Source organism: Panthera uncia (genome assembly GCF_023721935.1).
Source record: "Panthera uncia isolate 11264 chromosome B3 unlocalized genomic scaffold, Puncia_PCG_1.0 HiC_scaffold_1, whole genome shotgun sequence".
Taxonomy (NCBI): domain Eukaryota; kingdom Metazoa; phylum Chordata; class Mammalia; order Carnivora; family Felidae; genus Panthera; species Panthera uncia.
This window is the reverse complement of record NW_026057582.1, coordinates 107,467,076-107,479,480: the sequence shown is the minus strand read 5'-3', so window position 1 is coordinate 107,479,480 and position 12,405 is coordinate 107,467,076. Positions and strand designations below refer to the sequence as shown.

General features: G+C 51.7%; 1 protein-coding gene across 1 annotated transcript in view; it reads left to right on the top strand.

Annotated features, from left to right (window-relative positions):
* Positions 1-12,405, top strand: part of ITGA11 (integrin subunit alpha 11) — a 123,756-nt gene that overhangs the window by 22,338 nt on the left and 89,013 nt on the right. Inside the window, exon 2 of the mRNA XM_049613806.1 lies at positions 11,320-11,431. Coding sequence (XP_049469763.1) covers positions 11,320-11,431 — 112 coding nt within the window. The remainder of the gene's footprint in view (positions 1-11,319; positions 11,432-12,405) is intronic.

Below are 12,405 nucleotides of genomic sequence, written 5' to 3'. Positions count from 1 at the left end.
ATTCCTCCAAGAAACGAGGGGTGTGCTCGTTCCGTGGGCAGGGATGAAGCCTTTCCATGGAAGCCTCCCCACTATGGCCTTGCCCTCCCCTTCTCTACCAGTCTGAGGATAGGGATGGTCCTTCGGATGGATGGGATCCTCTCCTCTTCCTGGACTCCATCAGGAGAAATCACTCCTGCCTGCCATTACCACTCCCTAGCCCGTCCTCTCTTGCTAATCCCTTAGCTACTCGTGCACATGTGTGTGCCAGGCTCCCTCAGCGGGCCTGTCCTGACCTGCACCAGACCAGGGGAGCCAAGGATTGGAGACTCCATCCAGAGCCAGGGTTCCCTCTCGCTTCTTCAACAGAAGGTAGAACAAGGAAGGACGGCTGTTCGTTGGTGATAATAATGTTGGACGAATATGAAGCAGGATGGACTCCATAGCACTTCTTTCCAAGAAAAAGGCAGGGGGATAAGGACCAGTTAGCAGAGAGACATGAAGTCCATCCAGAAGGGCAGTCATTTGGCAAAGAAGCAAGACACCGAGGAGATAATAAAGTGGAGAACAGGGTGGTCTTTCATAAGAGTAAAGACCTGAGTTTGGGGCACCTGGTGGCCCAGTCAGTTAAGCGTCCATCTCTTGATTTTGGCTCAGGTCACGATCTCACGATTCGTGGGATCGAGCCCTGCCTCGGACTCGGTGCTGACAGTGTAGAACCTGCTTCTCTCTCTCTCTGTCTCTCTCTGCCCCTCCCCAACTCGCTCTTTTTCTCTCTCAAAGTAAATAAATAAACATATAAAGAAAAGAGAGAGAGAGAGACCAAGTTTGGGCAGGTTTGCTCTAAAGCACCAGAGACCTGGTGGTAAGAAGTGGCTTGGAATCCCCAGACCCGTGCCCACCTGATCATGGCCCCCAGTGCTAGGAGCGGGCCGGTACAGCTGAGCGCTAAGTCATGGAGGGCAGGCAGGAGGGTGTTCAGTTCACTTTCAGAAGTGGCTTGATGCTGAGCGGCATTTGTGTTGGATCCAAGTGCTGGAGGGGAAGGGGGGATGGCCTCAGTCCTGGAAGCCAGTCTGGCAGGGACTTACAGGGGCAGTGGCCAGCTGCATGCCCTCTTGGGGTGTCCAGTGCTCATCTTCCTGCTCTCCCCTCCTAAGGGAGGTAGATTTAGAAATGAATCCAGAGGTGAAGAGTCACACAGACTCAGAATGTCCCAACTGTAAAGGTTTTTAGACCACCTGGTCCAGCTTCCTCATTATCTATAAGGGGAAACTGAGGCCCAGAGAAAAGTACCTTGTTCAAGGTTCAGCCAGTCGGTGGCAGAAGCCAGGGGAGGACGCAGGTCTCCTGACACCCACGCAATCCCAGCTCTCAGGAGGTGGGCATTACAGTCCCACGTTCCCTTTTCTGAGTTCTGGTTCTTGGGAGTCCATCCTCTAGCCTTTGACCTTGGCAATGGTGCTCCAGCCATTTCTCCCCACTGAAGGGGTCATTGCTCCCATTGCGAGAAGATCCTAGGGACAGAGAAGCCTCCGTCCTTCCAAGGCCACGTAGCCGTGTACTCAAGGGGTCAGGGCACAAAGCCTGGCAGCCACGATTTTGAAGAGAGCTGTGAAGGCAGCCGTGGGGTCCCCTGCCCGCTTGCTCCAGATCTCCTCGCTGAGGTTTTAGTAGCACAGTCCAGCAACGGGACAGGACTGGGATTTCTTGGAGAGGTGACCACATTGCTTGGACCCCCACCAAGGCCACCCGTCTGACAGCTGGGCGTGCCCGGCAGCCACGGCCAGGGAAACAAGGCCCCGGGGCCTGGTCTCCGGGGTTCAGGCAAGGGGAGGGAACAAGGCCTGCCTACTGCCGAGCACTAAATGACAGTTTCCCTAGTCCTTCCCTTTGGCTCGGGAATGCAAACGATGATCATTTTTGCCTGGAGAGTTCCCTTTCTAAATGTGTTTGGCCCCGGCCAACATTAAGATGAGTTTGCATTCCTCCACACTGCCTGGCCTCCAAGTCCAAATTGTTTGCAAAGACTCAAGACAGATGCTCGCGTGCTGACAGCTGGAAGCCGGCTGTGTGTTTGCCCCGGCGAACCTCACTGATGTGTGAGGGGACTGGGCCTTAGATGGCAGAGCGCAGAACACTGTCACTTTACAGATGGGGAAACTGAGGCCCAGAGAGGCGTGGTGACTCTCCACGGACACACAGCCAAGTTAGTGACGGTGCTGAGATTAGAACCCACATCACACCGCCCTGGTCCAACTTCCTCTCAGCTTTGCTTCGGGCTCTGCTGACTTGCTTACGTGTCTGTTGGCCCGCCCACGTGGTTGCAGACTCTGACCACCACAAGTCTTAGCTTATCGCCTTGGTGTCCCCGCTACCCAGCATGGGACCTGAAGCGTCACAGACCCAAGTAGATTTTTACTGAATCAGAGGACTCAAGAGACAGGTCATGCAGAAGGACCAGCGGTGCAGCGCCTGGTGGGCTCAGTCAGTAGAGCGTGCGACTCTTGATGTCAGGGTGGTGAGTTGAGCACCATCTCGGGTGTAGAGGTGACTTAAAAACAAAATCTTTAAAAATAGAAGGGAAGGAAGGAAGAAAAAGAGAAAGAAAGAAAGAAAGAAAAAAAGAAAGAGAAAGAAAGAAAGAAAGAAGAAAGAAAGGAAGAAGGAAGGAAGGAAGGAAAAAGAACTGGTGGTGAATAAAGATGGGTGTGAAGAAAAGTTGGTGACCTTGCATGAATCCCCACCCCTCTCCTAGCCTTAGTTCGTTCTCCTGTGACAATAAGCATCTTAAACCTGAGCCAGTGCTTCTCAAACTATGTTCCAGGACACGCTAGGGTTCAAAAGAACTGTCTTAGGACTCTCACTGGGGGTGAGGAGGTACTCCTTATCCCCTGCCCCTAACCTAACCTCAACGTCTTGTGTCTGCATTTCCTGTGTAGATTGTGTTAAAAAGAAAAAAAAAAAAAAGTTTGGATTCTCTCCAGAAAAATAAAGTTTGGAGACTGATAGACTACTTGATCTCTAAGGTCCTTCATAAAAATAAAACCCAAAGAAGTTACCTTTCCCTGATAACAAAATTGCTACTCCTTTGACCCAAGTGTTCAATTGTCTGGGAGGGAGAGGGTAGTAGTCATAAGCCCGGGCAATTAGGAGGAAAGAAAATGAGGTACAGGAGGGCCCTTGTGCTGTGGAGGCTTTGTGGCCGCACAGATCCTAGTGGAGCCCAGAATCGATGCTCAGGGTCTGTCTGTAGGTCTGCTGCCCGTGTCTGCCATTCTGTGTCCTGACGAGGCACGACAGCACAGCTCTAAGGCTTGATGCGTGGCTCAGGTCATGACCTGCTGGCTGGGCCGCCCTGTTCCCTGACAGGCGAGGCACAGGTCTCGCCCTGCGTCACCCTGGGGCTTCCTCATGAGCCCTTGAGAAGGCAGCGATCAGGTTCCTACCCCAGAAACCACGAGTCCCCACCGATCCCCAGCCTCCCTCTCCTTGTGTCTTTGTCTAATCACCCTGTGAAACTGTTCCTAATCCTCCCTGACTGTCCGTCCTTTAAGAGCTAGACCAAGTCGGTGATCAATTGCTATAATAATGCCGTGTAACAAATACCCCCTCCCCAAATCTGAGTGACACCCAATAATTATGTAGCTCCCGTGTCTGGCATCAGCTGACCTAAACTAAGCCTGACCGAGTGGCTCTGCTGGTCTCTCTGGGCTTGCTCCTGCATCCCGGGGATCGCTGATCTCAGCTGGGTTTGGCTAGGCCAGCTTCGCGCCAAATGCCCTGCACCCTTTTCCTGGAATCGCTGGGCTAGCCTGAGTGAGATACTTCTCACAGGGATGGCAGAGGTGCAAATGAACAAGCAGGAATGAACCGAGTAGCCTAAGACCTCGGCTGGGAACTGACTCACTTTAATTTCTGCCTCCCGTGGCCCAGCCCAAAGTCAAGTGGGAATGCTTGACAGTGTTTGTTATTTGTTGTTGTTAGGCAGAGCTAAGCTTGCTTTCTTTCTTTCTTTCTTTCTTTCTGTGATATTTATTTATTTATTTATTTATTTATATCCAAGTTAGTTAACATACAGTGTTGTATTGGTTTCAGGAACAGAACCCAGTGATTCACCACTTACACATGACACATATAACACTCATCCCAGCAAGTCCCCTGCTTTTATTATTATTATTATTATTTTCATATAATTTATTGTCAAGCTGGCTAACACACCGTGTATACAGTGTGCTCTTGGTTTCGGGGACAGGTTCCCATGATTCATCGCTTACATACGACACCCAGTGCTCATCCCAACAAGGGCCCTCCTCAATGCCCGTCACCCATTTAGCCCGCCCCCCCCCCCACCTCCCCTCCAGCAACCCTCAGTTTGTTCCCTGTATTTAAGAGTCCCCTGTGGTTTGTCTCAGAGCTAAATTTTCTGCTGTAGTTCAGCATATTTTACTGAGCACCTACTGTGTGCCAAAGGGACAGCAACTCAGACGGTGCAAAACAGCCAGGCACTGACATCTCATTTCTGTCTCACTTTGGAATGTGTCATTCTGTCCTCCACAGTGGCAAGAGATCTACTTTACCGTTTCTTTTTGCTTAAGCTAGTTTCAGAGTCTTTTCCTCCCACCCTCTCTATCTGCGATTTGCTTTTAGATGGGAAGATTCTTGGGGCCCAAGGAGAACTGGGAAGAGGGAGATGATAGGAGAGAGTCTGGGTAGCATTTCTGCCTCCCTCGCCCCCATCCCAGCATACATCGTCCAAGGAAAATGAAGGCGTTTGCTTACACAAGTGCGTCTGTAACGCAGCGTGGGGCCCAGGGAGTGACCTGAGGCCTGGGTCCCTGCAGACAGAGGGCTGCTGAGCAGAGCTATGTGCAGACCTTCAAGGACTCTGGCTGCTTCCTTCTGGCCCACCTGGTCCCTGTGGTCAGGGATTCACCAATCGGTTCTCTAGCGAGCAGTATCTAAGGGTGTGGGACCTGGGACTCGTGAGTTTTTAAGGAGCAGGGAGTGGGAGGAGGTCAAACCTGGGTGAGGAATTCAGGTGATGGAAGGGGATGGGGCTGACAGAGAGAGAAGGCTGGATGGAGGCAGGAGGCATGGGGCAGGACTGATGAGGCCTTGGGGTGCATCCCTGCTGTTCCTGGCTGTGTCTCAGTTTCTTCACCTGTAAAATGAGAATGACAATATGCTCACTTCAAAAGGTTATTGTGTGGGGTGCCTGGGTGGCTCAGTTGGTTAAGCATTGGACTTTGGCTGAGGTCACAATCTCGTGGTTCATGAGAACCTGCATTGGGCTCTGTGCTGACAACTCAGAGCCTGGAGCCTGCTTCAGATTCTGTGTCTCCCTCTCTTTATGCCCCTCCCCTGCTTATGCTGTCTGTCTCTCTAAAAATAAATAAACTTAGAAAAATTAAAAATTAAAAAAAAAGGGTTATTGTGATGATTAAATAAATCTGGAACAGTGTTTGGTATGTAGTGAATGCTATGCTTGTTATTATTATAATCTAAGTGGCAGGGGACCATTAGTACCTAAGTCAGAAAGCTAGGAGGTAAACTAAGGCAGGAAGAAGCCCACAGATACAGGTTCTGAGAGCAGATTCTCAGAAGGTGAGAAATCCAGTAGTCAAGTCTCCCTGCATCCTCCGGGCACAGGGTAAAGATAAAAAGCCGCTCCTGGACGTTGCCCTGAATATTGTATACACAGGGAAGAGGGCAAGGTAGATGTGGAAACTACTATCATCCAAGAGGAAGGGCCACAATGTAGCAGAGGAGTCATCAGAGCTGGGCCTTGATGTTTGAGAAAGAAAGAAAGAAAGAAAGAAAGAAAGAAAGGAGGGAAGGAAGAAAAGGAGAGAGAGGAAGGAAGGAAGGAAGGAAGGAAGGAAGGAAGGAATAAAGAAAGAAAGGAAAGAAGAAGGAAATGCCTCCTAGGACAGATGAACAGCGTGGGCAGAGGCACCGAGGCAGCCCAGAGAACAGGGAATCTTGACTCAATTTAATTCAACCAAGATGTATTGAGTGCTTTCCACCTACCAGGCACTGCCACAGTTTGGGTACTGCATTCAGTCTCGTCACCCACCCTTCGAGGTGGGCATTATTAGTCCCATTTTATAGATGAGTAAACTAACAGCCAGAAAGAAGAAGGAACTGACCCCGGGTCGCCCATTAGTGAATGAATGCTGGAGCCAGGCTTCTAACCAGCCCTCCCTCATCTCAAAAGCCATGCTGTCTCCTTGCCTGGACTCACCCTCAAGGAGTCTGGCAGGAGGGCAGGAGGAGCTAGACAGTCCTGACACCTGTGCCAGGCAGGCTCTTCTCTTCTTCCCTTCACACCAGAAATTCCTGCCTACCGCCTTTGGGCTGCCTCACCAATTTGTATGCATCAACCTTCCAGGCTGAGATCACAGCCCCAGAAGCTTCCTGACTGCCCTAGCCCACCATGGTCCCTGCCTTCTCTAAGCATCATGGCAGACTGGTCACAGCCTTGCACTTACTCTCCACGCAGCTCTCCCTAGCTGGTAGGCTCCCCACTCTCTTCCTGTCTTGCTCACCCCTCAGTGCTGTTCGGGGCTAGCCCCGGGCTGGGTGCTGAAGCCAGCAGTGAGTAAACAGACCCTATCTGGCGTTCGTGGAGCCGCCATCAACCAAATGATCGCACCAGTTCCAATTACTAACTGTGATAATAAAGAAGTCACTTGTACTGGTGAGTACAAGAGGTGATGAGATCATCAGGCAAGACCTGGTATAATCGGGGGTCAGGGAGGCTTCTGGGGATGTGAGGGGATGTGACATTTGTGCTGAGATTTGATGAGGATGAGACGTTCATCAGAGAGGCAGCAAGTGCAAAGGCCCCAGGGCGGGAGGAAGGGGCATCTTAGGGAGCAGAAGGGGGCCCTTGGTAACTGCACACAGGCAGCCAGAGGAAAACTAGCACAAGTGAGTCTGCAGACATGTGGAGGATTTGGGACCGGGCTGGGCAGTGGGGGGTGAGCCATGAAAAGGGACCAGTGCAGCATGGAAGCCCAGCGGCCGACCTTGAGCTAGAGTGAGGGCTCCCGGTGGAGCTGTTGGCCGACAGGAGCTCTGGATGCGTGCTGGCCAGCGTGCCTCAGCATTTGGGACTGGGACTGCCCCACCTGGTAACGGGGCCATGGTGTTCACCTTAGCCTGCAGTGGTACTCGAGCTCAGGGCTGTGATTTCCATCCCTTCTTGGGACTGACTGGTGCTTTTTAAAAATACAGATAAGCTTCTGAAAAAGCTGATGTAACTTTGGCCACAGTCCACAGGAGAGCAGCCCAAGAATTGTGGGTTTCTACCCTCTGTCATCAATAGCAAGGGCAGAAAAGCAGCCAGTCTCCCAGCATCTCTGCAACTGGCCTGCCGATTCCCGTCAAAAACAACTTTGTTTTGTTTTATTGGTATTTGGAGATCATAAATCTCTGAGAAGAGTACATTCCCCACGCGTGAAAGCTATCTGCCATCAGAGGAGCGGGCCAGAGATCTCGTTGGGAGCTGAGGTCAGAGCATCCGACTTGCCATCACTTTTAGGAAACCCATTCTCTGGCTTGGTTTGATCAGAAGCAAATGCCCACGCCAGTGAGGACACCACCACTTTGTAACTTAATACCCTGGCCCTGAGGGCTTTTGTCCTCTAGCCTGTAGCTGGCTTCACTAATCCTATCCCCAGGACGTTGGGGGTGGGGGTGCAGGGGAGACTAGACTGGTCCTAGACAGACCCCCAGGTGAGGGAAGGAGAACAGGGATCTGCCTTCTCTCCATTTCCTTCTCCCAGCAGAATTCCAAAGCAGAGGAGGTGGCCCCGGAGAGCAGAGGGCAGGGAAGACCCCCTTCTCTGAAAAAAATATTCCCTCCTCCCTATTGGGTCCTTGTTATAAAAGGCTGGTCTCCCAGGGGTAATACATCACCCCAGTGCCCTGAGCTATTTGATCATGGACTTGCTCTGATCTCCTCCCAGCTGAGTGATTTAGGGCAAATTATTTAACCTCCTAGAGGTAGGATAATACCTATCTCACAGGGCTGGTGTAAGATCTAACTAATTAATGTAAAATCGATGGTTAGATACCTAGAATCATGCCCGGAACATCTCAGTGCTCAGGAAATATCCTTTTCTTTCCCCTTTTCCTCATGGAGGGGAGAGGGCATCCCAGCCCAACGTGGCGCCTGGTTCCCAGCCATCCAGTCAGTCGATACCTACGACCAGGCACCAAGGGCTAAGGAGAAGCTGAGGGTACAGCAGTGTTTCGTGCCACTTAGAGAACATAGGAATATTATGGTCTATCAGCCGCATGACAAGAAACAGATAAATATGTAATATGTTTGTGATAAGTGCTGTCAGGAAAAATGGAGAAGGAGGAGGGGGACGGAAAGTGACGGGGTGGCCCGGTGGTGGGTAAGATGGCACTGAGACAGACACCTGGATGACTTGAGGGGTGAGCTGTGCAGCTGACCGGGGAGGAGTGTTCCAGGCAGAGGGAACAGCCAGGGCAAAGGCGCTGAGCAGAGGGCGGTCTGAGGCATCATTAGGACCGACCAGTGGGGAAAGCGTGGCTGGAGCAGATGGATGGAGGAGGGAGGACAGGAAAAGAGCAGAAAGAACAGCATGAGGGGCGGCTGGGTGGTTCAGTCGGTTGGGCATCTGACTTCCGCTCAGGTCATGTTCTCACCATTCGTGAGTTCAAGCCCCCAATCAGGCTCTGTGCTGACAGCCCGGAGCCTGGAGCTGCTTCAGATTCTGTGTCTCCCTCTCTCTCTGCCCCTCCCCTGTTCATGCTCTGTCTCTGTCTCAAAAATAAGTAAACATTAAAAAAAAATTTATAAAAAGAAAGAACAGCACGGGGGCGGGGAGGGCGTGGTCACACAGGGCCTTGCAGGTAAGGAGTCTGGCTGTGACTGAGTGGGGTGGGAACCCAGTGGAGGGTATGGGGCTGAGGAGTAACAGGATCTGACAGATCTTGGAGGGACCCCTGGCCATGTTCACACAAGAAGCACTACACCCCCTCCTGCTGAGGTCAGATACAGCAAGAGGACCAGGGACACCATGGGGTGTCTCCAGGGGGCGCCAGGGAGCCAGACAAAGTGTTGCACACCATCAGGGATGTGGCCTGTGCCTGTAAATGTGCGTGTGTGTGCACACAGGCCTGTGTGTGTGTGCACACAAGCATGTGTGTGCGCGTGTATTGCGTGTGCACATGTATATGTGTGTGCATGTGTGTGTGCGTGTGTGTATGTGTGTTCACTCCTGGAACGGATTTGGAGAGAGAGCGAGTTCCTTGTCTGCAAACCCCGCTTCTTCGACCCCTCGCTGCCCACCTCCCAGCCCTGCATAGGTGACACTATCGTCCCTTTCTCTTCCAGGACATGCCCTTACTGGCCAAGAACCAGGGTCCTTGGTTCCTCCCCCTGGGCTCACCTGACCAGGGTCCCCTTTCCTGAGGCCGCCTGCTGCTAACCAGGCTGATAAGTCTGTTCAGAGTCTGGGCCTGGTAAATAAGGCACTAATGAGTTAAGTACGTCTCCCAGCCCCACTCTGGGCCATGACACTAAATTCCTGTGGCAGAGTAGGAATATGAGGACAGCTACATAGCAGCTTGCTGCCACTGTCCTCTCCTGTTTCCATGGCAGGATCCATCCTGCTCATTGATCACACTAGTCTTGCCCACCGAGCACAGACTTGACCTCAGAATCTCTCTTAACACAGTGCTCCAGGCAGCACTAATAACCAATTGACATAGACAAGGGAGATAACATATATCTAATATCCCGACTCCAAGGAGTTCCAGTTTTCCCTCAGGGACTCTAATTCAATGACTCTAATGATGAAACTTTCGGCCACTGCATCCATTCGCAGAGCAAAAAAGAAAGTGTGGAAGAAACCACTTGTCCTTTTACAATAGGTCTTGTTCAAGTAGGTGCCCCTGGGCATCCCCCTCAAATACTCAGCCCAGGGATTCAGTGTCCATGGGCAGGACAGTGGGACACTCAAGGTACTAGCCTCACATTCGGAGGCCCTGTCCTGCAGGCTACCCTTTGCTACCCACGTCACAGGGCTGTCATAGAGGTCAAATGGGTAACATATATGTAAAAGTTCTTTGAAATACATAAACGTGTATTTCACGCCCTACACATACGTGAAAGGGGGGGGGGGAAGTGATATTCTATTCTATTCTATTCTATTCTACTGATTGTATTTCACTAATCTGAAAATTTGGGCTGATGGTAGGATCCCACCCCTCAAGGCCCATGGGTCCCAAGTTTGGTGTTCCTACTACTAATGATGGGTGAGGAGGCCAGACCTGCCCTGAAAATGCCTCGTGGAGGGAAGGAGTCAAAGAGCAGGCATCTCAGGTCCTAGTTCTTGCTGCTACCACTGACCCCCTGTGCACCCTTGGACAAGCCTCGTAACCACTTTGGCACTGGATCCCCCTTTGCCAAATGTGGATGATGCTTCTTCATTCTCCCAAGGTCCTGTGAGGGAAAATGGCGGCAGATGTGAAGAGACTCAGGAACCAAGCTGCCATGCAGATGTGAGTTGTTGTTTCTTGTGATTTGGCACAAGAATGCCAAAGGCTCAACACCAAGGCTGTCTGGCAGGTGGAATTGGTTCATTGACACGTGACCTCACGAAACAAGGAAAACCTTAGAGGCCAGGGTGAAAGGGTTACGAGACTGTTTCTCTGCTTTGCGTCAACTGCCCCGGCCGAGCAGTGACCCCCAACTGAAGTCAGGCAGAGCTTTGCAAATCAGTTCAGAAGGTGGTGGTGAGCCAGTAGAGCTGGAGTCATGGCCACTAGGAACCAAGGCTTGGCGGGGAACAGGTGGGAAGGCAGTTCCTTGACTCTTTAGCAGGCAGAGATGAGAGGGAGGAAGAGAGGGAGGAGCAGGAGGGACAGGAGGAGGAGAAAGGAGAGAAAAGAGAGAACGAAATGGAAGAGGAAACCAGCAGAAGCTAGAAGGAGTGGAGTTGGAGGTAGGGATAGTGGAGGAGGAAAGGAGCTATCTTCTCCCCACCCCTACCATGAGACTGGCATTCTCAGAAGGAGGGACCAGGTCTTCCCAGTCAGACCTGGTGTACTTGAGAGTAGGTTTTATGCCTCCCCTATCAGATTATGGCTCTTGTAGGGCAGGGGGTGTGCCTCTCCTACCTCTCCTATCAGACTGTGGGCTCCCCAAAGCAGGGACTACATTAACCACCTCATATGGCGGCTCCCCAAGGACAGGGGACCATACTCCTCCCACACCCAAGACCTGCCAGTGGGGACCATCAACCAACTGGGGCCCAGACCTCTTCCTGCCTGACTATCCTCTTCTCCCCACCCCAGGGTTCACGGACACCTTCAACATGGACACCAGGAAGCCTCGAATCATCGCTGGCTCCAGGGCCGCCTTCTTCGGTTACACAGTGCAGCAGCATGACATCAGTGGCAATAAGTGGTGAGTGAGGGGCGCCTGGGTGGCTCAGTTGGTTAAGCGTCCAACTCTTGATTTTTGCTCAGGTCATGATCTCACACTTCGTGAGACTGAGCCCCGCATCAGGCTCTGCACTCAGCGGAGATGCTCTCCCTCCCTCTGTCTCTGCCCCTCCTCCATTTGTGCCTGCTCTCTCTTTCTTTCTGTCAAAAAGAAAAGAAAAGAAGTGGTGAGTGAGAGCTGTCACCCCACCCAGCCCTGGACCCCCCCACACCCAGCCCCTCCATTGGCTGCCCACAGTGGCCCTCATGTGTAGACACCTTCACGTCCAGTGACTTGACTTCTTGTCCTGGCTTCATATCATCTGCCCTTGACTATGAAACCTCGAGCATTCCACATCAGGCCCTCCATCTTCTCATTTGAGAAATGGGAAAGAAAATAGCAGGTGGCACGTTATGTGACAGCATAGGTAGCAGGCATCCAGAACCAATAGTTACCCCTTCCCATCTGCTCTCAGGGCCTCAGTGTCTCATCAGTGGGGTAGTGCCTCTGATCCTGGCTGCTTGGAGAGGTGTTGGGGAGTGTCTCTGAGGATGGATGTGTGTGCTCACAAGCTAAACCACAGGCGAAGGTGGGGCAGAAGAAAGCGAGAGTGAGGCAGGGTGGGGGGAGAGGGCCAGGAACTCCCAAGGACGCCTCTGGGGGCAGGGACAATCAAGAGGGGGGAAGGGTCTGCCTCTGACTTTTAAAAATAACTTTATTGGCTTATATTTTATGTATCATAAAGCACTCTTTTCAAGTGTACAGGTCAATTTTTTTTTCCCAAGTCAATGGTTTTTTTTTTTTAAACAAATTTACTAAGTTATGCAGCCATCGCTATAAATCAGTCTTGGAACGTTTTCAGCACCCCAGTAAGATCTGCCCCACACATGTACTATTAATCGCCATTCTTCTCCCTCTGCTTGGGTTTTAGCTGCCAGAAGGCAAGGCCCTCCTTC